The sequence below is a fragment of the Pipra filicauda genome, unplaced genomic scaffold, assembly GCF_003945595.2.
Source record: "Pipra filicauda isolate LSUMZ 115617 unplaced genomic scaffold, ASM394559v2 scaffold318_size846807_pilon, whole genome shotgun sequence".
Lineage (NCBI taxonomy): Eukaryota > Metazoa > Chordata > Aves > Passeriformes > Pipridae > Pipra > Pipra filicauda.
Window position 1 is genome coordinate 20,216 of NW_024104441.1, and position 27,110 is coordinate 47,325.

The following is a 27,110-nucleotide window of genomic DNA, read 5'->3' on the forward strand; positions in this document are numbered from 1 at the left end:
GCAGCTGTAACTGCTTTGTTTTCAGCAGATTCACACACTGGCTTATCTCTCTCCCCACCAGTTCATCCACACTCTGGAAATCCAGCGCACTTTCTCTCCGAGAGACCGGGCCTATGTGGCATCACTGCTCACAGTGTCACTGCATGGGAAGCTGGAGTACTTCACTGACATCCTCAAAACGCTCCTGAATGACCTCGTGGAGCAGTACGTGGCCAAGAACCCCAAGCTGATGCTGCGGAGGTGAGTGAGCCAGCCATGGCTACCAGCTGCCCGAGGGGATGGAGCCTTTCTGTCCAGCTCTGAAACCCCCATGAGTAGGACAACATCGTGGCATGGGCTGCGGCTGTGAGACCATACATTGAATGGGAGGAAGCTGTAACAATGACACCCCTCTCTCCAGGCAGGGAATAGAGCAAGAAAGGTGTAGAAAGAGTAGGAAGCTGGAGTTGCCTGCCCCAAATCCTTCTTCTTTTGAAGTTGCTGTATACCTTGTGTTCAGGTACTAGGGCTCTGCCAAGTCTGCTGATCCCACTTCGTTGTTTAGAGGTCCCTGGGTTCGCGGTCAAGCCATATTTGGAAGCTAAACTGAGATATCTCCCATGTTCAGATCCCCATTAGCCCCTTGTCTGGTCCATCCTGAAGAAATTTCCCTTGTTTGGGAACTACTAGAGGCTTTCCTCTGTCTCCTGCTTCATGTCTCTCCTCTTCTGTCATTTGGTGCCTCCTTCAGGCTGAAAAGAGCTTTCAATAAGTGATGTCAAAAGCATTAACCTTACTGGTCTCTAACATCTTTTTTTTTCTCTCCCTTCACCCTGTATCATTATTTCGTGTGCTCTTTTCTCAAAGGGAGGAATCTTTATCTCCAAATCTCCCCCTGCTCTGCACCATATTCCTGTGACCAACCTGATGCTCTCTTTCAGGACAGAAACAGTGGTAGAGAAGCTGTTAACCAACTGGATGTCCATCTGCCTGTACGCCTTTGTGAGGGTGAGCTCTTTGTCCCGTTGTGGTGTAGAGGGGCCAACAGAGGGCAGGCAGCTACAGCTTTGCTTTGTGCCTCACTCAGCTGAAGCAGTGCCAGAGTCACCCTGTATTTCAGGGTGAGGAATAAGAGAGCTGGGCTGTTCACTGGGAACAGGGATGCTTAAATAAGCATTAATAGCACTCATTGTTTCCAGGATGTCTCTCCAGGTCATGGAGGGCTCAGTGCAGCTCCTTTATTTTGAAACACACTGACCATAGGCTGGTCTGTGCATGGAGAGGACAGATGCTGGTTTAATTCCTTTTCTTGGAGAGGGGGTGGCACTCAGATGAGTGACACAGAGGCAGAGCAGTGCTCTGGTTGTGTGCATCTCCCTGGTAGCTGACGCTTCCCTGTGCATGAAGCAGGAGCTGTTGCCACAGGCTCTGTCTTTGCCTGCTGTGGCTCAGCTGCTGTATCCTCAGTCTTGATCCCCCTCTGCTTGGTGTCCATGTTTCAAAGCTATTGGACTCTGCTGGGAGGAGCAAGCTGAATTTCTCTCCTTCCTTTCCATTGCCAGGATTCTGTTGGGGAGCCCCTTTACATGCTATTTCGAGGAATCAAGCACCAGGTGGACAAAGGGCCAGTTGACTGGGTGACAGGGAAAGCCAAATATACCCTGAATGACAACCGCCTTCTGAGAGAGGACCTGGAGTACCGGACTCTGGTAAGCACCAGATCTTCTGTCCTCTCTGGTATGACAGGGCTGAATGCCTCCGCTCCCATTACAGAGGTGGAAGTGCAGCATCCTGATGCTGTCTCTTGGGAGCCAGGTTTGTCCCAGCAGCACAGGTCCACAGTTGAGCAAGAGCTCTGCTAAATCTGGTGCTTTTGCCCTAGGCTGATAGGAACCTTCACCACAGTAATCTGGTGTATGTGCTGTGCTCTGTGTCTGGAAATAAGGGGATGACATTGCTGATGGTGCTTTGAAGCTCCTCCCCAGTGATGTTGAACTGGCTTCCAGCTCTTGACACAAGACTGAGAACAGGGTGTTTAACATTTGTAATGTTTTCTTTTCTGAAACTCTCAGTGAAAGGACGAGCTGTTAACTTGACTGAATGCCAACCACCAAAGGTGTAAATGTGCCAGATATAATCTTATCAGCTGAGTAGCTGTGACCTTTTCTTCCACAGACCTTAAATGCTTTGACACAAGCAGGAGTTGGTGCAGGAGGGGCAGAAGACTCCCAAGGGATTTCTGCAAAAGTGCTGGACTGTGATACCATAACACAGGTGAAGGAGAAAATCCTAGATCAGATCTACAAAGGGACACCATACTGCCACCGGCCAGACCCAGACACCCTGGACCTCGGTGAGCAGAACTCTTTGGTGCCAAAAATCAGTGAGGAAGTGGAGGAGTGATGGTTGGGTATCTGTGCACAGTGATGTTTGTTGTTCTCTGCTGGCTGTCCAGAGCCACTGACCTAGGATCTCGTGCTCTGGCTGGACCCAACAGGGCATGATGCAGGAAAGGGGCTGTAACAGCAAGAAGCAGGAGTTAGAAGGAGGCAGTTGGGTTCAGCCCATTCCATTTCATGGTGTTCTTTGCCAGACTCAGACCATAGCAATAGCTTGGGCAAGGAGATACAGAAAAAAAGTACAGAAAATGTGTAGGAGAGGAGGTGGATTTGAGTGCAGTGCAAAGATGCTGTGGTCAGAGACTGGCTTTCCTGGCAGTGAAGTCAATGACAGCCTCTCAGTAATCTGTCAGCAAGGGTTTTGCCCACAGTACTTAATGAATGGTAGAACTTACATTGTGAGGGAAACCACTGTTTTCCGTCTTCTTCATTCTTTGCTGTTGCTGAATAGTGGTGACATTTATAAATGAGAAGGTACTGAGGAAATAGTAGCTGATAAGAACTATGGGTGCATATTTGTCGTTTGAACCACCTGCTTGAAGAGTCACAATCTGACAGAATTTGTAGGAACTTGACAGGTGGAACCTGGGAGGCCATGAGGCCGCCTGTCCCCGTGCTCAGAGAGAGACTGTCCTGTGACTGCAGGACAGCATTGTTGCAGGCACTTGCTCAGGTTATGTTGTCTGTGAAATACCACGGGTAAAGGTTGATGAGAATCAGAGGGTGTGTAATGAGGTCAGCCAGGCTGAAGCAGATGATGCCTCGAATTAACACTTAATCTGTTCATTTTCTGTGTTTCGGTGGCTGTAGAGTGGAGATCAGGGCTGGCAGGTCATCTGATACTGTCCGATGAGGATGTGACATCTGTTGTTCAAGGGACTTGGAAACGTCTGAACACTCTTCAGCATTACAAGGTCAGAACTCAGTCTGCCATTGCCTTGTCTCTCTTCTCATCTTCCATCACTGTCATGCTCTATTTGTGGCTCTGGCTCCTGGTGGGTGGTCACTGTCAAAAGGCTGGACCTTTGAATACCTTCTCGTATTCAAATTAGGTTAATGCTGTGGCCTGAACTCTGACTTAAGCAAGCGCAGCCCTGTCCTTAAGCTGTGCCTGAGACATGGGCAGGTGTGGAGCTTGGAAGGAGATGCACAAGTTCACGCCTGGTGGCTGCTGCAGTGATGTGCTGGATCTGTTCATGTTCCAGTCCAGATCAGTTAGCAGGTGATGACGCACTGGCCTGCAAAGTAGCTTCTAGGAATGGAAAGAGGGAGCTTTTAATTACCTTGCACCAACATGTCACATGTTGCACCAATATGTCATCAACATGTTCTAGATGTAAATAATCTCAGTCCCTGAGTATTATCTTCATTGTACTTTGCAAGTCAGTTTTTTAATTGGTACAGACAAGATTTTCTCACCATCAGGAAAGACAGTGATGGTGCTCCAAAATTCCTCTTTCTGTTCCTTTTTCTAGTAATGGTATGGTCTGTTTTGGTCTACAAGCACTTGCCTGCTGTGCTGATGAGGAACACATGCCATTTGTTTTGAAAGTCGTTGTTTTGCTTGTGTGCAGGTGCCTGATGGAGCAACAGTAGCACTGGTCCCACGCCTGACAAAGCACATCCATAGGGAGAATCAGGATTACATCCCAGGAGAGAGTGAGTTTGAGGTCTTGTTCTCATAAAATGATTTTAGAGCATTTTAGTGGGATAAGTCTCCTGCCATAGCCCCAGCTTTATGCTGCTATAGGAGGCTGACACATGCTTTGGACCCTCATAGGATTGTCAGGAAATGTGAGAGCTTGGGCAGGTGAGATGAGAGAAAAGCAGAAAACTGTGAGAGCAGAGGAAAGCTGGTCTGGGTGTGGAAATGCAGGACAAGCACAATTCTCTAATTCTGACTCACCAGGGCTTACTGTAGTCTGCAACTTGTAGAAATCTTAATATCCTCAGGTGCTCGGCATGGGTCGGGGATGGGATGGTGATGGGATACCAGGCAGTTCCCTTACTGCCTGGCAGAGTAAACAGCTCCATGGATACCTCTGTGGCACGAGGGACAATAGCCACAGTCTACAGCTTAAGAGATTCGAATTGGATGTGGAAAAAAACCTTCAACAAACCCTGAAACAAACCATTGGGGTGGTGGGAGATCTCTGTCTGGGGAAGTTTCCAAGACCTTGAAGGTTTTGGGTGGACAAAGGCAACCTTCTAGTTGCTAGTGCTAGCACTGGTTGTACTCTGTGCAGAAGGCTGGATAGAGGCCTCCAGAGGTTTCTTCCTGTTTGTGTTTCTGTCATATTGGGAAATCTTGCTTCCTTGGGGCTCACCTGGCCAAGCTCCATTGTGAGAGGACCCACACTGATCTGTAAATAATTGGTTGGTTTAGAAACGCCAATGCTGGAGGATGCAGATGAAGGTGGGATCAAACTTTGGCACCTCGTAAAACCAACAGAAGAGCCAGAGCTTCCCAAGCATCGGCGTGGGAGCTTAAGAGATCGGGAGCGAGCCAAGGCAATCCCGGAGATCTATCTGACACGTCTGCTCTCAATGAAGGTGAGAAGAAGCACAGACTGTGTTGTGCTTGGGATCTTGCCTCCCTTCGTATCCCCTGGGAGAGATTGCAGGGATGTGTATGAGGATGAAGCAGCCCCCCCTACCTGCAGTACATCTGACTTCCCTCCACGTTTTGCTTTGCTCATGAGCTTCTCCCTGCCCTCTCTTCCACAAGCCACTGGGGCCTCCTTTCTGCAGTGAGTCTGAGGTACCTTTAGATGAGTGAGGGGAGGTCACTGAGCAGAAGAGGGTGACCTCTCGTTTGTGTGAGGCTTGGGTTGTCCACTCTCCTCTGTTCTGACTCTGTCCTGCTCGGTTCTTCACAGGGCACTTTGCAGAAGTTTGTGGATGACTTGTTCCAGGTGATCCTCAGCACCAACCGCTCTGTCCCTCTGGCAGTCAAATACTTCTTTGATCTCTTAGATGAGCAGGCCATACACTATGGGATTTCAGACCCTGAAACCATCCATATCTGGAAGACAAACAGGTAGGGTGCTCCTGAGGGCCCCAAAGGAGGCACCACTAATTTGCCTGAAGCTGATCACTTGCAAAGTGACAGCCACCTCTGCCTGCTGAGGAGGAGCAAAAGGGAGTGCAGGGCAGAAGAGCATTGGGGTAAAGAGCTAGTTTTGGTGGGAGAGTAAAGCTGAAAGATGCAGTAACACACAGGACATCTTTTGGCACTGTAGTTGCTACCTTTGCTGATGCCCTGTTGCACTTCTGTCTGCAGCCTGCCCCTGCGGTTCTGGATCAACATCATCAAGAATCCCCAGTTTGTCTTTGATGTGCAGACGTCGGATAATGTGGATGCTGTGCTGCTGGTCATTGCACAGACCTTCATGGACTCCTGTACGATAGCTGACCATAAGTTAGGGCGGGTGAGTACAGAGGGAGAAGGGAGCACGGTAGGCACAGAGAGTTGAGCAGTGCTGCCCCAGGAAGGCAATAATGTTTATGTTGCATCATGGAAACAGCAAGCCAGGCTCATTTTTGCTTCCATGTGCCACTGGAGAATAATGGGGACTCCTGGGAAGAGAGGAGGGAGGAGCTGGTTTTGTTTATCAACAAGAAGTTGTTGAGAAGTGCTCTTTATTTGCAGCTTAGAGCTACTTGGGGGACAGAGCTGAACTCTAGTTGGCTGTGGCAATCAGTAGGGGTCACAGGGTGCAGCTTGGGACATTCAGGGTGGCCATTAGAAAAACTTTCTACCACCACTACTCACCCTGTGCCTATGGTGGAACAGTCCTGCACAGGTCACCAGAGATGGGATGGGTGGATCTCTGGAGGATGTAAGGCATCAGCTATGCAAAGCTATAGCCAATGTGATCTCATACTGGTGATCACCCAGCTCCAAGTTCGAAGGCTGGACTAGGGATCCCAGACACATCTCACCGGCACATCTCAGGGTTCCTCAGACTGCATTATTAGAAGAGAGCCTGCTATTTGAAGTGCCTCTCCATGCAGAGGACAAAAAATTCCTGATCCTGAACAAATGACAGAAAATAGTGATGGTGTTACCTGCTGAGATTAGTCCACAGCATGATGAAGGAGCTTTTCATAATCAATTCTGGTTTTGGATATTCAAGGACTCTCCGATCAATAAGCTGCTTTATGCCCGGGACATTCCTCGCTACAAGCAGATGGTGGAAAGGTAAGTGATGGATGTGAGGAGGTGTAGTTTGAGCAGTGAGAAGGAGGAACCACACACTAACTGCCTGTGTACCACTGTCTAGGTATTATGCGGACATTCGTCAGACCATCTCTGCCAGTGACCAGGAGATGAACTCTGCCCTGGCTGAGCTATCACGGGTAAATAAAATTATTTCAGAAGTCATCTGGCCTCTCACCTGTGCATCTAAGAGAGAGTTATTAATGCAAGGATGAGAGATACTCCGGTTGAGTGTACATTTCTGCTCAGACCTACTGACTGTTCCCAGTGGCTGCTCTGCATCACAGGGAAGGCAAGGGCCCCTGAAGAGAAAAGTGTAGTCAAGGGTTCAGGGCAAGGAGTACATATGATTTTTCCTTTGCTAGGATCTGCTGGTGAGTTCCCTTTCTTGTTGCTTTGTGCAATGGGCACATTTCCTAATGAGTTGTGAGGACACAGAATTTAGATGAACAATTGTTAGGTGTCTCACAGTTTTGTCTCATTTCCTCTCTTGTACACAGAATTACTCAGGTGACCTCAATTCCCTGGTGGCTCTACATGAATTGTACAAATACATCAATAAGTACTATGACCAGGTGAGTGTGTGTTTTCAGCAGGTATGAACATGCCCTTCTCCTTTTACCATCCAAACAAAAAAACTACAAAACAATTAACAATCAAGAGCAGCCAAACTATTACAACACTGTGTATTGTTTCATTGGCATGTGTAACTCATGTCATGAGTAACACTTATCATTTCAATTATCACTTAACACTTTATCAATTTTTATCAAAGAGAGACAGAGGAAATCACCAAAAAGAACTTATCTGTAACTTGGAGGCTGTTGAGATTTCATGTACGCTTTTTTTTTTTGACTCCAATACTCAAAAACTCTACTTCAAAATGAAATGCAGTTAGTTCAGATTAATTTACTGAAGACTTAATTTTCAGGTGAGAAGTTTAGCGTTCTTTTTGCCCTGTGATGTTTATAAGTCATTAGAATTAATCTAGAATACCTATTCTGTGGTTAATTTGAGATTAATTACTACATACCTGCTCTGGACTTGAGCACGCTGAATTCCAGCTTGGGGCTCTCCACGGTGCATGGAATTGAGCTGGTTGAGTGTTGTGTGCTGGAGAAAGGCTGCCAGTGAGCTCTGTCTCGTTGCAGATCATTACTGCCTTGGAAGAAGACCCAACGGCACAGAAGATGCAGCTCGGATATAGACTGCAACAGATTGCAGCAGCTGTGGAGAATAAAGTCACAGATTTGTGACAGGCACAGACAGACTGCTCTCCCCTGGCTGAACGGGGACAGTGCTCATCCTAGTTTATACACAGGGTGTCCTGCTGCCATTGGAACCAGACTGTCCAAGGAACCTGCGGGTGACATTAGCAGGGATGGCCAAGGCAGTACAAAGTACAAGCGTCCTTGCATCTCAGAGAATATTTTTTTACAGCTTTTTTTTTTCTTTTTAAAAGCAAAACAAAACAAAAAAGGACAAACTTTGTTTTTTCCCTGGCAGAGACTGTTGCGGGGCCACACAGGTCCTTCCTACAGATGTTACGTGAATGTGCCAAGTTTCCAAACCACGTTGTTGAAGAGCCAGGTGACAACACCGAGCACTGTGTCTGTGGAGTCCATGGATGCCCTTGCCAGTGCTGGGACACTCCCTGCTGCACCTGCTCGCTTCAGTGGGGATCAGGAAGCTTTCCCGGGGCTGACTGTTGTGCTAACCTCTGTCCCCAGCTAGCGAGCACTTCTGTGGTGTCCTACCTGAGAAACTCCTGACAGCAATGCCCCTGCTTGTTCCGGATGTTGGATGTGGGAAGGAGATGTCCAAAGGCAAAGGTCTCTTGCTCCCCAGTGCTCTGGTCTCTGACAGCTCACGTGTGGCACCTGCTTGGCTGTAACATGCTCCCCAGCATGTGCGCTTGCCCAGGGGGCCACTGTAGATGAACAGCACCCCCTCACCCTTCCCCTCAGGACAAATTCAGCATGTGAGAGTTGCTGCCTGGCTTGCCTCGGTCTCCACTGACCCAACTCGGATCTGTCTTCCTGGTTCCTTGTGGTCAGAGGTTGCCCTGCTCTTTGGAAAAGCACAACAAATTCCTTGTGCCACTCCCCCTTCCTTCGGTGTCCAGCTGTTCTGCTGCTCTGAACTGGACTTGTAAATACCCTCAGAAAGTTAATGTATTTAAATGCTAAAGGAGAATGTTTAACTTTGTGGCTTTGAGACAAAGCTTTTCTTGGAGAAGTATCTCTGTGCACTTCTACTGACAAACGTCTGTCAGCACTGGAGCAGTTTTCTCCACTGCTTTGTCTGCAGGGATAACTCATAGGTGTCTCCGTTGTCGTACCAGCAGCTCGCTGTTCCCCATGGATCAGTTCCAGACTCTCTGTGTGCTCTTCTGTTAGGCTTGCCTTACACCTTATTCTCAGCTCCACTTCCCAAACTCTCCTATCATGGCACATACAAGAGTTATTTGGGGAGCTGTAAACTTCAAGGAGCTGTGAAGCACAACTGCGTTGTTCCCAAGGAGGGTCAGGTGTCCTGCAAATGGGAATGATTCTTGTATGGAAGGAGAGGCTGGAGCAGGCGCAAGCACAGTTAGTTGGCAGCTGTCATGGGGCAGCTCCTTACTGCTCCTTCCTTAGTTCCTCCACTTTGTGAAGAGAGTCCTCTGCCCTTCTGGGAGTTGATCTCTATTTATAGGGGTGCCCTACTCATTCTCTTCCTCCTCTGCTGCTAATTCCACACTGATGTCCTGCATTCCTAGGGCAGGTAGACAGGTCTGACTCCTCTGTCACTTCCCTGAGGTGGTGACTGTGTGGGCCAGGAGATAGCAGAGCTAGCATAGGGTAGGATCATGTCCCTGCCTCTCTTTACATTGCATATAGCAGTAATTCCAGGCCTGTCCCATCAGCCCTGTGGCTTTGTGCAAGGGCCGTGCAGTTGCAAAACTGTTCTTGGAGCAGTATAAAACAGGCTGATGCTGGCCTCTCTTCCTATACAGCCAGCTCTCCTGTGACCCTCTCTCAGCAGTATTCCCAGGTACTCTGTGTGCTGAGCATGACCAACATCCCTGTGTCACCTTCTGCTTCCATCCTGCTGTACAGAGCAGTAGGGTAGCTGGCTGGCTGCTGCCAAGCAGAAAGGGGGGGTCAGAGTTTGCCTCTCTTCCTTGAGGTGATGACCAGCTTGAGTCTTACTCCTGCCTGACCACCCATTTCCACAAAATTTACGGGAACTTAGCATCTCTAAAACCTTTGTCCTGACTAAATCTGGTTTAATTGGCCCCAGAAAAGCTGGGTGGAGGAAAGGATCGGAAAAAGCCAACACGATGCACGTAAAGCCCATTCCATTAGGAACTGCAGGAGACGATTCCCTGGTTTGAGGCAGGTGCAGGTACAGTGGTGGAGTAGTGTCATCCCCTTGTGTGTTGGTGGATGGACTTTCTGCCCCAGGCAGCAAAGCCTAGTTTTTGGCCTCTCCAGCTCACTGAGTGTCTGGCAGGAGCCACAGGCTCTCTGCTGGATTTCTGGCTCTGCAGACTGGTAATGTCTGCCCCTATTTTTGCAGAATTATCTCTGCACTTTCCCAGAACAGGGTGGCTTGAGGCTTAATTCTCAATCCACCTCACGCTGCCATCCACATCCTCCTTGCTTCTCAGTAGTGCTTCTGGATGTTGGAAGTGATCTGCTTTCTCCCAGTGTATCTGTGAAAGTCTGCTTTTATTAGAGCAATAATGAAGAGCTAAAAATAGAGTTAAACATAGGTGATTGACTTATTTAACATCTTCAGCTTGTCCTTGCATGGCTGGATAGGAGACACTGCCCGGCACAGGTGCAGTGAGGGTGGAAAGCTGGTAGTGCCCATCTCTTCCCATTCCATCTGTCCTCGGTGTTCTCGATACCAGCATCCTCCTCCCCTGCAGACGTGCACTGAAGGCCCCTCGCTGAGATCAACTTGGGTGTTTAGGCATGGCCCCTCTTCTCTCCGTCCATGCCCCTCTCCTGTGGCAAAATCCATTACTACGACAGGGTTCTGTTGCATTTAAATTTGCACAAAACAGGTTTTGTTATGAAATTCCCTATTGCAGGGAAGACTTATTTATTTATTCCTTGCGATCCTTCTAAGTTTTCTCCAGTCTCTGCCTGATTCCACAACCAGCTTGTGTCAGACACTCTGGAGATGAACGTTCCTGCTCAAGGACAGAGAATTCTCACTGGGTGTTCCCGTTTGACTACAGGTAGCAAGTTCTGTGGGCACCAGCAGGGAGAGCCCTGCCACCACGGCCAGTCCCCTCCTGCGGGATACGGGCACAGTGAGGGGATGTGGCTGCTCTAATGGGACCCTCAGAACAGTGATGAGTGGCAGGCATCCAGCTTTATTTAGTACTGCAGTCAGAGAGAGGAACTTGCTTCTGCCCTGGTCTGGGTGAAAGGCTGAGAACTGATCAGTATTAAGATAAATCTCCGTTAGTGTATTGAATGTCTCTCCTGTTGGCATGACGAAGCGTAGCTGGCACGCACGTGATGTAGATGTGAGAGCTCTTGCTTTCATCTGTCTGGTGGCAAATTTAGGCTGTACCTGAAAGGTTTTGTGTGTTTGTAGAAATGATGGCTAATTTTTTTTTAAATGAAAATAGAGGGTTCTCGGATGCTGCTGCCTCGGTGGAATGCCGTTTCTTTTTCAGGGTGTGCCCCAGTTGCAGCCAGATGCTGCTTTTTTTTTTGTGTGTGTGTGCCTTTCTTGTGGGGATGATTCTTTTGGTTTCCAGAACACCCAGGGCATTTGCTCTAGTCTTTTTCCCAGTCCTCTGTCCTGGTGACTCTGCTCTCTCCCAGCCTTGTGACTTGGTGTCTGTCTGTTAAGGTATGGCCTGACCTGCATTTATGCCCTGCCACACCTTGAGTTCTGCTCAGAGCACCCAAGGTACTGTCTTTCTCAAATTGGAATTAATAATTAATATAAAAAGCTTGAAAAAAATCTGAATTTTGTTACATAGTGTAATAACTGTTTGTAGATACTGTTCTGAGATGTAGGAATCTATTGGTGATATAAGAGGTTTTGTCTGTAAATAATCAGTTTAGAGTCCAAATGATTTTAATAAAGAGAATTCTTACACAATAATTCAATAAATTTTAATATACAACCTCTGTGTCATGCTTGTGTTGCATGATGATGCAATTACCCGGAATGTATTTGCCTCTTTTTTCATCCCAAGTGGAAACCATGTACTCCTGAGCACCAGGACCTGGGAGCTGTGTGAGGAAAGTGAGGCCTTTCCGTCCTGCCCCCTCCGTAGGCTGTGTTTCTTCGAGATAATCTTGTGCCACCTTCCACCTAGATCCCAGTGCTTCTGCAGTTTCCAGAGCTCAAATACCATCCCTGCCCACAGGAGGAGGCAGCCTCCCTCCACAGACACTCTGTTGGGCTGATACTGAGGGCATGTGGCAGCTCTGGCTGTGGTCTCCCACCATGGGTAAGGGTCGCTGAAGCTACAGTTTATGTTGGTCACTGTTGTCCACCAGCATGAGGCAGAAACCAGTGTTCCTAAATTACCAAAACAACTTAATTCTAAATGAATTACACAATTCTTCCCAGACAGAAAGCTGGCTCCTGGCCCATCTATCCTCTTTTCTTCTTCCCCCCCCACTTCCTTTACTAGCAGAGTTTTGGATAGAGTCTGCCTCTCCCTCTCTTTTAGTCCCTCCTCCCTGTACTCTGCGTGTTCTTGTTGCCTTTTAGGGGTCACACACCACTTGTCCCCCCCGTGCTGCCCTGCACAGCTCAGTACCCAGCCTGGTGCAGCCTCTGCCCCCTCCCTTGATATTTTTAGTGCGGGGGAAGGCAGGTGAGAGCGGAGGGGCACAGGCAGGGGGAGAACCGCTCTGGGAGGCCCCGGCCTGGGTTTGGCAGCCTGGAACTGCAGCAGAGCTACTGCGAGGCACGGTTAACCCTTCGCTGCGGGGCTGAGGCTTGGTCTCTGCAGCCTCAGCCAGGAAACCTGAGCTGTGTGAGCCCAGGGCCCCAGTGAGGGGGAGGCCAGACTATGCCCAGCTCCGGTGTGAGGCTACGGCATGTGGCAGCGGGGGAAAAAATGTGATTTTTACCGTGTGTGGCCTTTTCCTCCCCAGTGTTGCATGGTGCTGGGATGCTCGGGTTCCCCCAGGGCTGCAGGGAGGACGTTACTGCAGTTGCTCTTCTAGAGACAGGAACAGGGGAAATGTGGGCTCTGTGGCCACCAGCACCATACTGTGATGGTGTTTGGCTGCATGTGGGCACTGCTGGGGAGGGTGAGGTGCCTCAGGTCTGGCAGTGTGGCACACAGGTGGGCTGTGCCAGGCACAGGCTGGGGATGGCTGTGTCAGGTAGATGGTGCTGCAGTAGCAAGTTCTGCCGACATACTGGGAGCAACGGGAAGACTGAGGCAGCCCTATGTTTTCTGGATCTGGGGATGGTGGAGCAGAGGGGGAGGATTTCTCTGTTTCCATCTCAGTAGAGCTGTGAATTTCCCGCTATAAATAGTTGCTGTGGAGACTCTGGATCCACAGCAAACTGACAGACCTGCTGCCAGAGAGGCAGGGAGAGGCCAGCAGTAAAGTGAATCCACCGCAGCTGTCTGAGGTCTCCTGCTATCCCAAAGCCAAAGTTGTTCCCAGAAGCAGTGCTGTGATCCGATACTCTGCCCCGCTCCTCACTGCGTCCATCCAGCGATGCACAAGAGTTTGGTCTGCTAAAGGACACCCCTCCCAGGGCAGCACAGACTAAAAGGAGAGCAGGACCAGCTGGTATCTCACTTTGGGAAGCTCCAGAAGGAGCCAGATGACAAAGGGAGCGGCGTGCCCTGCCCTTGAGCTGCTGCACGGTGAGTCTGCGCAGGTCCCTGGGGCTCAGCGACCCGCGCGCCGACGGGGCTGCTTGTACTGCTTGTACTTGTTGTGACTTGCAGGGATGCTGCGCCCAACAAGGGCTTGTAGGTCTGTGTTGGTGCAGAAGATGAAGGTGTGTGTTTCTCTGGTGAGCTCTGCCACTCTGGATGTCCAGGTGTCATAAGGCATGACCGGTGTTGGGGAGCTCTGTGTGCCGTTCTGTGCAACTCAGGTGGAGGTGTCCAGGCCAGAGGTGAAGCATCATCGCTCCCTGTCCATGGCTCTCACAAACCAGGCAGAACCAGTTTTTGGGCTGAAGTTCTCTGAGCTAGTCCAGGCCTGCAGCAATTCAGTGGGTTCTGCACAAAATAATTTGAATGACAAAAGCAAGATATTTATGTATTTAACATAAAGGTTAATGAAGGACTTAGAAGCACCAATTGTCCTTTATCACAAAGCCTAGAAAAGTATGTTTCCCTCTCCTGTACTAAGTTGCACAGCAACACTCTTCATCCTTTGCCAGTACTCCCATCCAGTTAGGGTGGATGGAGGTAAAGCCTTGCATGCCTAAGAATGGACTCGTCTTGTCTTTGCAGCAAGAAGGGCACCAGGGCCCAGTGAACTGCCCAAAAGGTCCATCAGCCCTAGTGCTAGGATGAGTCTTACACTGACTATCTCTGGGTCCTATTTTCTCACTGAAGTCTTTCCTATTACCATAACACTCCACTAAGGGAAGATGCTGTTTAACTGCCATCTCTCCAAGTTCATGAGTTTTCCTTTGACAGGTGAATAGTGAGTGGCATCATTAAATCTTTCCAGCTGTTCCCCAGCTCTCAGCTCAGCCCCTGCTGTCCTCGTGGCATGAGTGAAGAGGGCTTGGGCAGATAGTGATGGTGCAGGACCTTGCAAGGATACTGCTAGTCTTTTCACAAATATGGAAAATTTTGATTTCAGCTCTGTTTCATAGCCAAGATGTTATCAAGTATTTGCTGAGAAGAGTGGCTGTGCAGACATGCAGCATGCTGGAGGTTTATGCCTAAAGAGGCTGATTCCGAACAGCGTAAATGCCAGGGTTAGAGGTGTAGAAATGTAAGGAGGGGGAGGCATTTTGAGCTCCTTTCAGACTTCTTTATAGCCTTGAGTGAACAGAGCAACGTCAGCTCTGGCACTTTGGGTTGTCCCTGACAGGATGGGAGTTTTGAGCCCAGTCTGACCCTTAAATAAAACTGAGCTGGGAGCCTACTGGGTGCCCAAAGGCAGGCTGTGCCTTTGGCTGCTGCGCTGGGAGGGAGCATCAGCAGGTGGAAAGAAACTTTAGCATTTTGAGGAAGTCACGCCTCTATCTCAGCACCTGGAAGAAAGTACTCCCTGTCATGTGGCTCCTGCTGCCACCAGCACCACCAGCCCTCTATAATTATTTCTGAAAATCCTCTGGTTCAGAAGAGTTCTTAGCTTAAGCAACCGGATTTGGAGGATTTAAAGGTCAATAATTCTACCTGTGCTAATGGTCTATGGGGATTATTATCACCTGTCTCGAGCTCTGACAGTGTGTGTTAGCCTGAAGCTTTGGCAGTACAGCAAGTGACATTTCCGAATTTTGAAAGGCTGGGTTGGGAGTGCCCCAGCTATGGCAGTTTACATCTGTATTGCATTAGCAACAGGGGCTCTGGGCTGCTATTTCAGAGGACCAGTGCTGAAGCCAGCTCTACACTGGTGCTGCAGCGTGGGGGGACAGCAGCTGGATTGGTCTGTCTGTACTGTCTTAGTGTTTGCACCTTGGGCTGTCATAGTAACAAACCCCGGGAGCAGCCTCTTGCTGGGATGTCACGAGATGGTCAGTGATAAACTCATGCTCTGGCCCTGGGGCTGGGCTGTGGGCAGAGGAGCAGTGCTGCAGTGTCTAAAATGCAGGTTCTGCTTCACACCCCTCTGGAGCTGGGGGCTCCTCCTGACAGCCAAAGCCCAAATGCATTCCCTCCTCAGCTGGAATGGGGAGGGGATGCTTTCCCTGACTGTGGGAGGGAATCCCATAGACCCTGCTAAGCCCCTGAAAATCCATACTGGACACAGGGAAACCTGAGACTCCCACCTGGCCCTGGCCCAGCCCCAGCCTGCCAGCTTTCCTCTTCTGAACTCTTAAAATAATCCCTGTCTCCATGAAGTGCCAAAAGTGTTTTTAAAGCCTGGTTCCAGGAGCTGGTGAAGGGAATGGGAAGGAAAGGAGCAAGGGGGCAGCAGGAGTAGAAGAGGGAATCAATGTGCACAGTGTGCAGCAGAAGTACAGCTGCTCTCCAGCTCTCTTTAAAGGAGTAAAGTGCTGAAGATCACACTGCCTGTTCCCCACAACCTGGTTCCCCACTGCCTCCATCCCCTCGTGCCAGGATCTGCTGCACTGCTGGGCCATGGAGGAGCAGGTGCAGGAGGAGATGCCGCCAGCCCAGCACACAGGTCAGTCCTTGGGCATGTAGCTCTAGAGCTGAGATCGTGCCAGGTTCTTCCCAGGCCAGAGGAGGTCACTGGGACCTGTCTGGCTGTCCTTAGCTGCTCCTTCAGCCTAAGAGCATTTAGAGATGTCACTGATGTCTCTTGGCCATGGTCCCTGCAGGAGGCCACCACCCCGTGCAGGAGGGAGAGGTGTTCAACACGCGATACCAGGCACTGCGCGAGCTGGGCTGCGGCGCCTTTGCCACCGTCTGGCTGTGCCAGGACATGAGGTGAGGGGTGAATTGCCTTTTGGGGAGGTGGGAATGGGTGGCTGATCTCCTGGACAGGACCAGCCCCTCTTGCAGAAGCAGCAGAGCACAGCTGCCTGCCTGGAAGCATATCAGCATCCCCGGACAAAGGGAAAACCTGGCAGAGAGATCAGTGGGGTGCAATAAGCAGAGCTGGTCCCCAGAAACCAAAGAACATAAATGAGGTGGGATCAGCCCTTGCTCTGCATTTTATTTTCTCATTTAGACCCTGCAGTATCCATGCTCTGCCTTTTCCTCTCCAGTCCCTTGCTGGTTCCTGGGACAGCTGTGCTGCCAGATGCCAGCAGAAGAGATGCCCATGGGCCTGGCGTGCTGCAGACTGAGGCCAAGGGTGCTTGCAGAAGGGCAGCACTCTCCCTGGGAAGCCCAGGGCTGGGTGACTGGGAGAAGGGGAGGTGCTGCATGTTAGGGCCACTCTGACATGTGTTGGCTGGCAGCTGTGGTTCATTTCCCAGGAGGAAGAAACAAGTAGCTGTGAAGGTCCTGAAAAGCAGGGAAGGCTTTGCTGATACTGCCCAGGATGAGGTCACTCTCCTCCGCTGTGTAAGTAAATTCTGGGGCTCTGTGCTTTGCTCCAGAGTTCAGGTCTGAGTATCAGCCTCACCATCCCCTCCCTTCAGGTCTCAGTACGAGGAGCTAGGTGGAGAACAGGAAAAAACCACAAAAATTAGGAAATTCATAGAAATCACCCTGGTGTAGCATTGGTTTCTGAAACATGAACCTTCTCCTTCCTCCTGTCATACTGGACACGCTGGCTGTGTCCCACTTGTCCTGTTGGCCCATTTCTTTTAGCTGAGACTGAAATCCAGCAAATAGGAGGAACTTGCAGAACGATAAGGTGGCTAATCAACAGAAGAAGATGGTAACATTCCTAAGAAGGAGATGGGAGTGTGTTTGCTGTGTCTCTGCCATTCCCAGCTCAGGAGACATTGCTCTATCCCAATACTGATACTGTAAAAGGCAATATCTGCAATAGAAAAAAGTATGATGTAGCAAAAATATAATAAACGTCTGAAGTCAGAAAGCTTCTTCCTGTCTTTGCTAATGAAGGTGGTAATTAGGTGTTTGTATCTGTTTCTCAGTGAGTGGCCTTTGAAGGTGCTTGGGCTTGAGCTGCTAGTTCTAGAAAGCTCATGGTTACAATTCTTTAAGCTTGCCCAAATACAAAGTTACATCAGTGTCAGATGAGTAAAAGCCATTAAATTTTACATTTTAAATTACTCTGCGGCCTTTCTCCAACAGGTTTGAGAAAGGTTTAGTTCACACCTGTAAATCTGCAGGCCCTATCCAAAGGGACATGAGCCAGATGCAGTGATGTAAGAGGAAGTACCAAGTGGCACTAATTTAATGTAATCAGAGGGCTGCTTTTCTACACATCAGCACAACCCTGCATACAGACCAAGCCTTCCCCCTGATTTATTAGTAATTGTCTCCGAGAGACACGCCTGCCCATTCAGCAGCATACAGCTGGTTCCCAGGGCTGTTCCCACCAGCACAGGGAGGTCAGTGCCTGCAGAGCTGCCAAGAGAGGCGATCTGGGCCCCTGTGGCTTCCAGGGCTGCTCACCCCTGTCGTGCCAGCACAAACCTTTTTCAGAGAAATTACTGAAGGGATGGTGGGAATTTTAAAAGGTGATGTCCCAGCCTGCTACTCTTAGCTCTGGGAACAAGGAGCAAAGGCTGCAGAAAGGCAAAGGAAATCGCCATTGCTGCTGAGAGCAGGGAGCTGTGTTCTTGGGGAAATCCCATCCCAGCACAAGTAGGAGCACTTTATGGGCCTGCATGGATAGAATAAGCAGCAGAAAGTCTGCTAGACACTATCAGCAGGACCAGTGTGAGTTATTTTGACACTGTGAGGGTGATGGTCCCACCTGGTCAAGAGTGGGACAACATGCAGAAACTCATTCTTTGGTAGCAGACTCTGCTTGTGTGCTTGGAGCATTTGGTTTTTCTGATGGTGTTTTCATGGGATTTGTCATGAAGTGCCAATTCCTGGAAGAGAAAGTCTGGGAACAGGATAAAACAGGTGCAAGGTGTCCTTGTGCATACAATACCTCTAATTGCAGCTTTCTTGGAATCCTCCCCCTCAGGTGAACTGTATGAAGAAGAAGGATCGGGCAGGAGAAAATATCATCTCTTTGTTAGATGACTTCAGAATGATTGGAGAGAATGGCTTCCATATCCTTTTGTGGAGAGTGCTGCAGCTCTGAGCCAGCAAAGCCTGGGCACATGGAGGTGGCTGGAGGGGAGAGGTTTTTGAGGAGATAAGGAGGTATTTGGTTGCTCTGGTGAAAGGCAAAGGGCTGGTGGTAGGATCTTCTCCCTGTTAGTGAATCCCTGACTCCTTCCCACATATGTGCCTGGTATTTGAGGTGCTGGGTCCTTCCCTGCGATGTCTGATGGGAAACTACACAACTCAGGGACTGCCTTTGCCTTTTGTGAAAAAATCTTTACAGCAGGTGAGAATTTAGCTGGAACTGGGCGAGGGCACCAAGGGACTGTTGGCTAAGGGACATGCCATAGTCTTCTTCCCAAGGACATGGGCATTACTTGGGCCTTACTTGAGTGGTACTGCCCAAGCTGCAGCCTCCTTGGGTTTGGCAAGAAGTCAGGGCCACCACCATGGAGCTCCAGCAGACCTGCACCAGGGTGTCAGGGCCAGCACTTCTGTTCCCATCATCTCAGTAATCATGGAGTTCTCCAGCAGTTCTGCTGCTCGTAGGGATAGCAGGGGGCAAACAGCCTGCCATAGGTCTGCTTCTTGTGCGCAAAACACGTGTATCTCTGCCCTCCTGCTGCCCTGAGAAGTCCCTTCTGGCAGCAATGCCAGGCCATTGGCATTTGCCTTGGCATCAAGCCACGGGTAGCACTGTCAGCTCCAGCAGCTTTCTGCATGGTACCACTGAAGGCTGCTCAAGGTCTCCCTCCCATCCTTCCAGGAATTTCTAAATTGCTGATGTGGTTGGCTGGTTCTCCTCCCATGTTAAGGTTTTCCCGCACAGAGCCAACTCCTCCTTCATCCCCTGCAAGGATGTGGTGTCCTGCTCAAACAGATTGTGAAAACTGAGTTTCTTATGCACTGGCTGTGCTTAAGGCATAGGGAACCTGAGTGAGGCCTTAGAGGAGTTAAAATTACATTTTGCCTCTCATGCTGAGATTTATCAGAAGTCTGCACACTTGCCAAGATGAAGATTTGCTACCCTGATTCCTGTGCCCTTCTAGGGACAATAAGAAAGAAAACTGCTTCCTCCATCACTTTTTTTCTGGAATAGCCTCTTCTTTCTTTAAAGAAGCTCCACTAACACCTGAATAAGTTACACAAAAATGTAGTGGCATTCATCTCTGTGACTCATTTTACACCCAGGCCTTTTGCTTGATCCATTATCTGTTTTAATTGTAAAATCCCAGATCTGTTTTCCCCCTTCAGATCAGCACTGGAGCAGTATTTACTTCTGATTCATTCCAGTTTAGTTATTTAAATCTTTCCCCGCGTTTCACAGTTACCATTTAAGGTTGGTATTTCCCTGGGGCTGGTATTCATCCCAGAATAGAATTTGATAATACAGAGAATATTTGCCAGCCCTTTATGACTGTCCAGAGTGTTTAAAAAACAAATGTAACTCTCCCTGTAGCATTTCTGCTGTTATTGATTTCTGATAGTGACTGTTCTTCTCTGGTAGGTGTTGTTTATCTCTCCCCCGTGACAGGCCAGGCTTTCCCTGCTCCATCGTAGGCTGTTCTTTCCCTACATGGTTCTCCTGCAGGGCCCTGAAATCCTCTCTAAGCACTCACTCATGGTCTCTCCCACCTCCTGTCTGGGTTACGCTGTGCCTCCTTCTTTCCTTGTATGATGGGACACCCTCCCATGCCATGTCACTGTCATTCAGATGGAAGTTGGGGGCTGGTTATAATCAGCAGGAAGGCACAGTGGTCCTAGGCCATAACAGCTGTACAAGCAGGAATGATTTTTCAGAAGAAAGTTCAGCTCCATTACTGTAATGCCTCCTCATTGCCCCACCCTCCTCCCATCTCACCGGGCTTGCCCACCCATGGTGGTGTCTGTGGATTTTCGCGCTGCCTTTTGCTGCGTGTCACCCCAAACAGCCCTGTCCCCCCGGGCTCCCCAGGCCCCCGCTGGGCACGTGGGGCTCTGGCACCTGCTCCTCCTGCTGTGTTGTGCAATGGAACCCCTGGAACCTGCTCCCACAGGGCCACCCCAGCAGGAAATAACTTACGGCTGATAGTTATCGTCAGTACCAGAATGCCCACAACTACCCTACCCGCTGTGCCTGGCTGCTCTGAGAGCTGCTGGGGCAGGGGGGGTTGGTGGGACCCCTCGTGTGGCCGGTGTGACGTGCTCCCTGCTCTCCCAGGTGCTGACAGGGCTGTACTTCCTGCACAAGCGCTGCCGCATCATCCACGCGGACATCAAACCGGAGAATATCCTACTGTATGGACACGACAAAAGCCTCCAAAGGCTTCTCATGGATACGCTTGACTGTGGCCAGAGAACACATGTGAAGCTGAAGGGAGCAGGTGAGCACTCCAGGGGGTTTGCAGCAAGAAGAGGGACTTACATGTTTATTGCTGGGAGGGAAACAGAGGCAGCAGCTACGGATACCTCAGGAAAGGTTCCCATCTCCTGCAACAGCCAGTACAAAATACTACAGCCAGCTTGGGCTGCTGAGAGGCCTCTCCTATCTCTGCCTAAGACAAACATCAGGCTGAACGACTACCCAAGGCACCAACAGAAATGTGGTCTTGCAGGTGAGTCTGTGTGGAGAAAAACTGGTCACATGTATCTGTCAACAGCCCCCCCCCTGCAGCATCGGAGCTCACTCTTGTTGGCTTTAAGTTCCCTGTGTCCGGACAGGGACAGTTCCCCGTGTCCGATGTTTTCAGCCACTGAAAGGTTTGCATACAAAATGGTTTGATCAGAAAGCTGTGTGACACTTCTGCTCTTTATTTCCCATATTTCTTAGGTTTGTGGGAGACTTGTACGTACTGCTAATCTTCAAGGCCTTTTGAGACATAATTTATTTGCAGAGAATGGTGTGAATATTGAATAAGATGTAGGGCTGGAGCATTTCTCAAGAGATTAGCTCATCTCCCAGCCATGAGACCTTTCATATTATCCCTGCACTGTGTTCTCCCATGAGCATTTCTCCCATGACAGTGCTGTTTTGTCTCTCAAACTCTGAGGCAATCAGGGAATCCTAAATTAGTGACTGAGTCTTTTGCTCAGAGCAGAAAAGCACAGTATTAGGCATAGGCTGACAGCTCACTGTAAAGTGCTAAAGGAGGAATTACTGTTTCCTAGGGTCATATGAAAATGTAACCTTCACGGTGCTTGCCAAGCAGGCTGTGTCCACGGTCTGTGAGAGCCACGCTGCTGAAGGCTGAAGAGGAATTACAGATGTTTTGGTTCAGACTAGTGCTGGTAGGATGTGCTCTCCTCTGGGCCCACAGTAATTTAACCTTGGTGCTAGAGGAACCTTGCAGCAGGACAGGAGCACATCACACTGTTCAACTCCAAGCTACCATCTTCCCAAACATCCTCTTGTTTTCACTGAATATCAGTGCTTCCTTTGCATTTCCTCAAAAACCAGAGGTGGCCTTTGATTGATGATAAAAAGCATTTTAGGACCTTTTAGGCTGAGAAACTTTAAAGGTAGGCAGACACACCTCTCCTATGGTAAGTGATGTGTACTTGTTGGTTTGGAAAGACATGACTTCTCTCTGTTCTTTTCATCTAGGAGGTGATCCTGGCAATCAGTTGGAAGAATCTGATTTAATGAGCATAGAAGTGAAAATTGCAGATCTAGGCAGCGCATGCTGGACAGTGAGTCTGCTCCAAGTCTCAATCCTGTAACAACCCTGGAGGCTGCGTGCTCCTTTCCATCCCACCCTGCATGTCCATCCCATTACAGCTGAATAGCTATTTCAGTGTGCTGAAGAGATGCCAGCTTCGGGAGGTGCTATATTCAGCACTCCCAGCTCTGAGCTGGGCCCTGTGCTCCCAAAGACACTGTCAACTTTGGACATTTCTCCAGTTTGCACTCAATCCCTGCAATTAGAAATTCAAAACTATGTTCAGTGAGAAATGTTGGGAGGTAGACTCCCTCTGGTGTCAGTGGGGCTGGGAATGTGTTGGCTGTGCCCTTTGCAGAGCTGAGAACACATGTTCAGTCCTGTCCTGTGTCCCCTCCTTGTGCGGGAAGCTTGTGACGACCAGTGCTCTCTGACTGGCTTAGGGACGCCAACCAAAGGGAGTTTGTTTCTGTTTCAGTACAAGCCCTTCTCCAAGGAGATACAGACCCAGCCATACCGTGCCCTGGAAGTGCTTCTTGGATTAGACTATGGCACTCCTGCGGATATCTGGAGCACAGCCTGCCTGGTAGGACTGGGGACAATGCTGTGCAAGCAAGGAGGTGACAGACACTAACTGGTCAGGGCAGTATGTCCTTGGTACCCACCTTTTCATGTAAAGCAAAGCTTCCTTGCTGAGAAGGCAAAAGGGGCTGTCTGCACTCGTTCGCTTTGGGCCGAAAGCGTGCTGCTGATAAAAACCACTCCTAATTAGTTTAAGCTCTAAGGCAATTCACACTCTGTGTATGTCAGACTGAATCAGGCACATGCTGCTTTTCATCCTGACAGAGCTAAAGGTGCTGTTTCACTGTGGTAGACATCAAGCCAGTGTGCCAGTGTATTTCCATATTTTAGGATCAGGTTTGTGTGATTGCAAGGGAAATCGGTACTATTAGTTAGCAGGGAAGAAAAACTCCAAAACAGTTAGTCAATTAACAATGCTACTCCATTTCTAGGCATTTGAAATGGCAACTGGGGAGTGTCTATTTGATCCTCAACCTGGGAAATATTTCTCCAGAGATGATGGTAGGACTCCATCAGTTTTATTCATTTCACTGACAGAAGTGTCACAACTATTGTATCTAGATGTGTTTTCCCTCTTCTGTCTAGATCATGTTGCTCGTATTATCGAACTCCTGGGAAGAATTCCTCCTCAAATTGCTTTCTCATGGAACAAGTCAACAAAATTTTTCAGCAGGCCAGGTAAGAACAAGAGTAAGGAAGTTTACTTTAAAAATCACAGTGGATCTCTGACACACTCCTACTCAGCTCACACTGAAACACCCCAAATGTTACATTACACAAGACAGAGATTTCATAAAGAGCAGTAACACTCCCTGCCCTGCCTACCTCTGCAACCCATGAGCATTCCAGGGATGAATACAAAATCCTGAAAAAGTTACAGCAAACACCCAACAGGGAAAACAATTCCATTCTTTCTCCTTTGGATTTGGAGAGAATGGAAATACAGGCAGGAAACAGCTACGCACCAGGAAGGCTGAAGAGTGTGTAACTGGCTGGATTTCACCCGTTCACTGGCAGAGAACAATGATGACCAGGGATGGGACACTCACATCCTTCCAGCATGGCTGCTATATTTAGTCTTCTGACCCAACTGTAACATCTTTTTTGTTTTATTCTCCCCGCTTTCTTTCCCTTTGACTCATCAGTCTTGAAATTCTTGTCTTTGACTACACCACATCACATGACTCCATCCTTCTGCACTTTGGGCTATAATCCTTTCTCTGCTTTCACACTCACTGAGTCCCATAGCCTCAGCCTACCAACAGCTCATTCAGTGCTGAGTGCTGGTGCCATGCTGGAATCCAACAAGCACCTCCCTGCACATCCACACGCTTTGCTCACACTTATTCATTCTATGGTACCCAAAAGAAATGAGTCAGAACTAGTTCTATGTTCACTCTCCACATGAACCAACCTGGCCTGACCACACACGTTTAACCTGAATCCCTGCATTTACACCACGGGCTCCTGGGGACGAGGGCAGCTCCTCGGTCAGTCGTACACTCTTTCCAGGCCCCACCGAGCTCGTAAACGGGAAGCGAATTCAACATTAGTGTCTTGTGAGCTCTGAAATAGCCAGATGCATCCGGGTGCCTGTGGGCAGGCCCAGGGAACAAGCAGCAATGGCTCTGGCAGGGCTATTCTGGGAATACTTTGCACACTCTTGGCATGTTCTCGCCTAGGAAGCGCTCGGGAACGGGGAGCCTCCAAACACTAGCTTGGGAAGACGATTCCCAAGAAAGACCCGAGAGCCAAACCTGCAAGGGGCAGCGCACGTGGAGCTCACAGAGGCGACTCCAAGGCGCAGGCAGGGATCTCTCAGGGCGCTTTGGGTTAATGCCGAGGTGCGGCCACCTCAGCCGCGCCGGTGTGACTGAGGCGCCGCGCCCGCGCTGTCTCCGCCAGGCGCGCTCCTGCGGTTCTCCCGGCTCTGCCCCCGCAGCCTCCCCGGCACCCTGGCGGACCGGCACGGCTGGACCCCGCGGGCGGCGGCCGCCTTCGCCGCCTTCCTGCTGCCCGCGCTGCACTACGCGCCCGAGCGCCGCGCCAGCGCCGCGCAGAGCCTGCGGCACGCCTGGATCACCGCGCCGTGACCGGGCCTGCCGGCGGGGGCCAGACCGCCCTCCCGCGGGGGCGGCGAGGCCACGGCGGGAGCTGCTGCCCTCCCGCCGCCCCCGGTGCGCGGCCTCCTTCGAGCGGCCCCGGCTGAGCATCCCCAGCGTTATCCCGCCGCGCCCGGGCTCCACTCTCTTCCTCTCGCGTCCCTGCAGCGCTACGGACGGCACACAGCGCTCCCTCCGCGCACCGGCACCGGGCGGAGCCCCCCGGCCGAGCGCGGGCAGAGAGCGCCGCGGGGCCCCTCCTCCCGCCGAGGGGCCGCCCCTCCGCCTCACGGCCCCCGCGGCCTTTGTTCGGGGCTCCTGGGACGGGGTCCGGCCGGCTGTGGGTGCGCTGGCCCCGCCGCCCCGGCCCGGGCGGGGCGGGTCCCGGTCGCGGCCCCGGGCGCTGCCCCCGGGACCCCTCGCCGGGACCCCCGCCCCCCGCGCGCGGACGTGCCGCGCGGCAGGCCCCGCGCGCGGCGACACCGCGCATGCGCCCCGCGTCCTCCTCCCCAGCCCTCCCGGCCGCCCCCCGCACCGCCCCTTCGTTCTGCCACGTGTCCCGACGCGGGAGTCGCCCCGCGCGCCGCGCTCGCGCCCCGCCGGCCCCGCCCCTCGGCACGTAGCGCGGCTCGCCCGCCGGGCGCTGCCGCAGCCCGCACGCCCCGCCCCGCGTCGGCTCCGGCGGCGGCCGCCCCCCACCGCCCACCCCGCGCCTGACGGGCGGCCCCGCACGCCAATGGGGCGCCGCGACCGTGGGACGAGCGGCGGGGCCGGCGTGCAGCGCCCAATGAGGCTGCGGCGTGGGCGGAGCCGCGCGGGCGGATCGCCAATAGCGAAGGAGGGCGGGAGGGGCGGTGACGAAGGAGGGCGCCCTGGCGGGGCGGGGCGCGGCGCCGCGGCAGCCAACGGGGAACGGGGTGGGCGTGGCCGGGGCGCCCCTGGCGCCGGCGCAGGGGATCCCCGTGCGCCCAGTGCCGTTTCCGCCCGGCCCGGGGAGAAGCCGCCGCCGCCGCCGGGGGAGGGGCCGCCGCCGCCGCGGCCGAGCGCTCGCTGCCGCCGGCTGCCCGGGACACGCCGTGGCGCCGAGCCGGGCCTGGTGCCGCGTAGGGGCCCGGGGAACGGGCCGGCCAGGTAGGCGCGGGTGGGCGGGAACCGGCCGTGCCCGGCGGCGGGGAGGGAACGCCGGGGTGGGCGGCGGGGCAGGCGGTCGCGGGGGGCTCCCGGCGCGGGCCGTAGCTCCGCGCTCCGCTCGGCGCTCTGCGCTGCCTCGGCGCCCTGGGCGGCAGCGCCCCGCCGTGCCCCCGGAGGCCCGTCCCGGGCTGACCCGGCCCGGCGCGGTGCGCGGACATCATGGCGGGCCCGGCGGAGCGCGGGCTCGGGCTGCTGGGGGCCGGTGCGGGGCCGGTGTAGGGCCGGGGCTGGGGTGGCCGCGGGGCTTTGTCGGTGGAGGCGAGCCTGGGGAAGCCCCGCTGCAGCCCGGCCTCCACCGCGCCCCCTCGTCCCCTCATTGTCCCGCGGGGCCGCGGGGGTCGTTGTCCGGCCAGGGGCAGCCCCCTCCGGGCCGCCGCTGCCCGCCCCCACCGCCGGCCCCTCCGGGTCTCGGGGGAGGCGGCGTTTGACCTGCATTTTCTGCTTTCTCATGGTGCCCGCGCGGCGCCTTTCCCCCGTAACTCGGCGCTCCCGGCGCCGGCGGCTGCAGCGCGGATTCTCCCGCATTTCCTCGCCCGTCACCGCGGGGTGCGGGGGGGGTTCCCCGCCGCCCTGCCCTCGCCCCGGCCACCTCCCACCCCCGCCGGCACCGGCAAGGTCACTGCCGGCCGGCGGCTCGTCCTTGGGTGCCGGTGACCGGAGTTCACCGCCGGGACGGGCGGGGAAGCGGCGCCGAGCACCGTCTGGCCGTGCCGGGGGCAGGGAGGGCGGCGAGGCCGCGTGTGGCCCGGGGGGAGCGGGGAAACGGGTGTCGCAGCGAGGGGGGTTCGCAGCCTCTTCCCGGCCGTGTCCCCGCGCTCCTCCGACACCAGCTGAGATGCTGGGGGTTCTCTTTAGGGGGGTGAGCGTGGTGTTCTGCGGGTCTGGAGAGGGCACGGGGCGCTGCAGGGCTGCGGTGGCTGCTGCGGGCTCGGGCCATGATGTAATGGGAGCGCTGGGGGCACGGCGGGGGCGAGGGGGCGAATCCCTCTCCTTGGGTGAAGGATGCAGCTGAGCCTCGTAGAACTTGACGTTGGTGTGCTGGTACATCACGGATTTCAGGCGGCTGCCCCCACCCCGGCTGGGTGTTGCTGCCAGAAACCCAAATCCAGAAAAGGAATTTCTTATTTCTTCAGTAATCAGAGATTCCTCTTTTCACTTGTATAGGAAATACTAGGATTTCTTTTTTTCTGCTTCTTGTGGTTGACCTAGGAA

The 27,110-nt window shown here is 52.2% G+C and overlaps 4 protein-coding genes across 4 annotated transcripts in view; 3 read left to right on the forward strand and 1 right to left on the reverse strand.

Annotated features, from left to right (window-relative positions):
* The window catches only part of PLXNB1 (plexin B1), a 30,164-nt gene extending 18,420 nt beyond the window's left edge, over positions 1-11,744 (forward strand). The window contains exons 18-30 of the mRNA XM_039383590.1: positions 62-240; positions 921-987; positions 1,542-1,688; positions 2,155-2,332; positions 3,189-3,292; positions 3,953-4,037; positions 4,765-4,931; positions 5,258-5,418; positions 5,662-5,809; positions 6,518-6,582; positions 6,665-6,740; positions 7,101-7,175; positions 7,752-11,744. Coding sequence (XP_039239524.1) covers positions 62-240; positions 921-987; positions 1,542-1,688; positions 2,155-2,332; positions 3,189-3,292; positions 3,953-4,037; positions 4,765-4,931; positions 5,258-5,418; positions 5,662-5,809; positions 6,518-6,582; positions 6,665-6,740; positions 7,101-7,175; positions 7,752-7,856 — 1,557 coding nt within the window. The 3' untranslated portion in view covers positions 7,857-11,744. The remainder of the gene's footprint in view (positions 1-61; positions 241-920; positions 988-1,541; positions 1,689-2,154; positions 2,333-3,188; positions 3,293-3,952; positions 4,038-4,764; positions 4,932-5,257; positions 5,419-5,661; positions 5,810-6,517; positions 6,583-6,664; positions 6,741-7,100; positions 7,176-7,751) is intronic.
* A 4,118-nt stretch (positions 11,745-15,862) lies between these two features.
* Positions 15,863-24,698, forward strand: LOC113984105 (SRSF protein kinase 3-like). The gene is made up of 11 exons (XM_027713838.1): positions 15,863-15,908; positions 16,066-16,174; positions 16,669-16,756; positions 18,303-18,390; positions 18,565-18,671; positions 20,586-20,748; positions 21,969-22,054; positions 22,502-22,609; positions 23,037-23,106; positions 23,191-23,283; positions 24,511-24,698. The coding sequence occupies exons 1-11, from the start codon at positions 15,863-15,865 to the stop codon at positions 24,696-24,698; spliced, it is 1,146 nt and encodes a 381-aa protein (XP_027569639.1).
* Positions 24,699-24,826: 128 nt separating this feature from the next.
* Positions 24,827-26,945, reverse strand: LOC120323689 (translation initiation factor IF-2-like). Its single transcript, XM_039383597.1, has 2 exons — positions 25,407-26,945; positions 24,827-24,877 (listed from the first exon to the last, which is right to left on the reverse strand). The coding sequence occupies exons 1-2, from the start codon at positions 26,943-26,945 to the stop codon at positions 24,827-24,829; spliced, it is 1,590 nt and encodes a 529-aa protein (XP_039239531.1).
* SETD5 (SET domain containing 5) overlaps positions 25,731-27,110 on the forward strand; it is a 65,188-nt gene continuing 63,808 nt past the window's right edge. The window contains exon 1 of the mRNA XM_027713872.2: positions 25,731-25,838. The gene's annotated coding sequence lies outside the window, so the exon portion shown is untranslated. The remainder of the gene's footprint in view (positions 25,839-27,110) is intronic.

Bases quoted from the DNA above. Each gene is read 5' to 3' on its own strand.
- LOC113984105 (XM_027713838.1), top strand. From the start codon at position 15,863: ATGGAGGAGCAGGTGCAGGAGGAGATGCCGCCAGCCCAGCACACAG. The intron at 16,757-18,302 runs GTAAGTAAATTC...CCTCCCCCTCAG, and splicing joins AGGTCACTCTCCTCCGCTGT to GTGAACTGTATGAAGAAGAA. The intron at 23,284-24,510 runs GTAAGAACAAGA...TGTCTCCGCCAG, and splicing joins AAAATTTTTCAGCAGGCCAG to GCGCGCTCCTGCGGTTCTCC.
- LOC120323689 (XM_039383597.1), bottom strand. From the start codon at position 26,945: ATGTACCAGCACACCAACGTCAAGTTCTACGAGGCTCAGCTGCATCCT. The intron at 24,878-25,406 runs GTGGGGGGCGGC...TGCCGTCCGTAG, and splicing joins CGTCAGGCGCGGGGTGGGCG to CGCTGCAGGGACGCGAGAGG.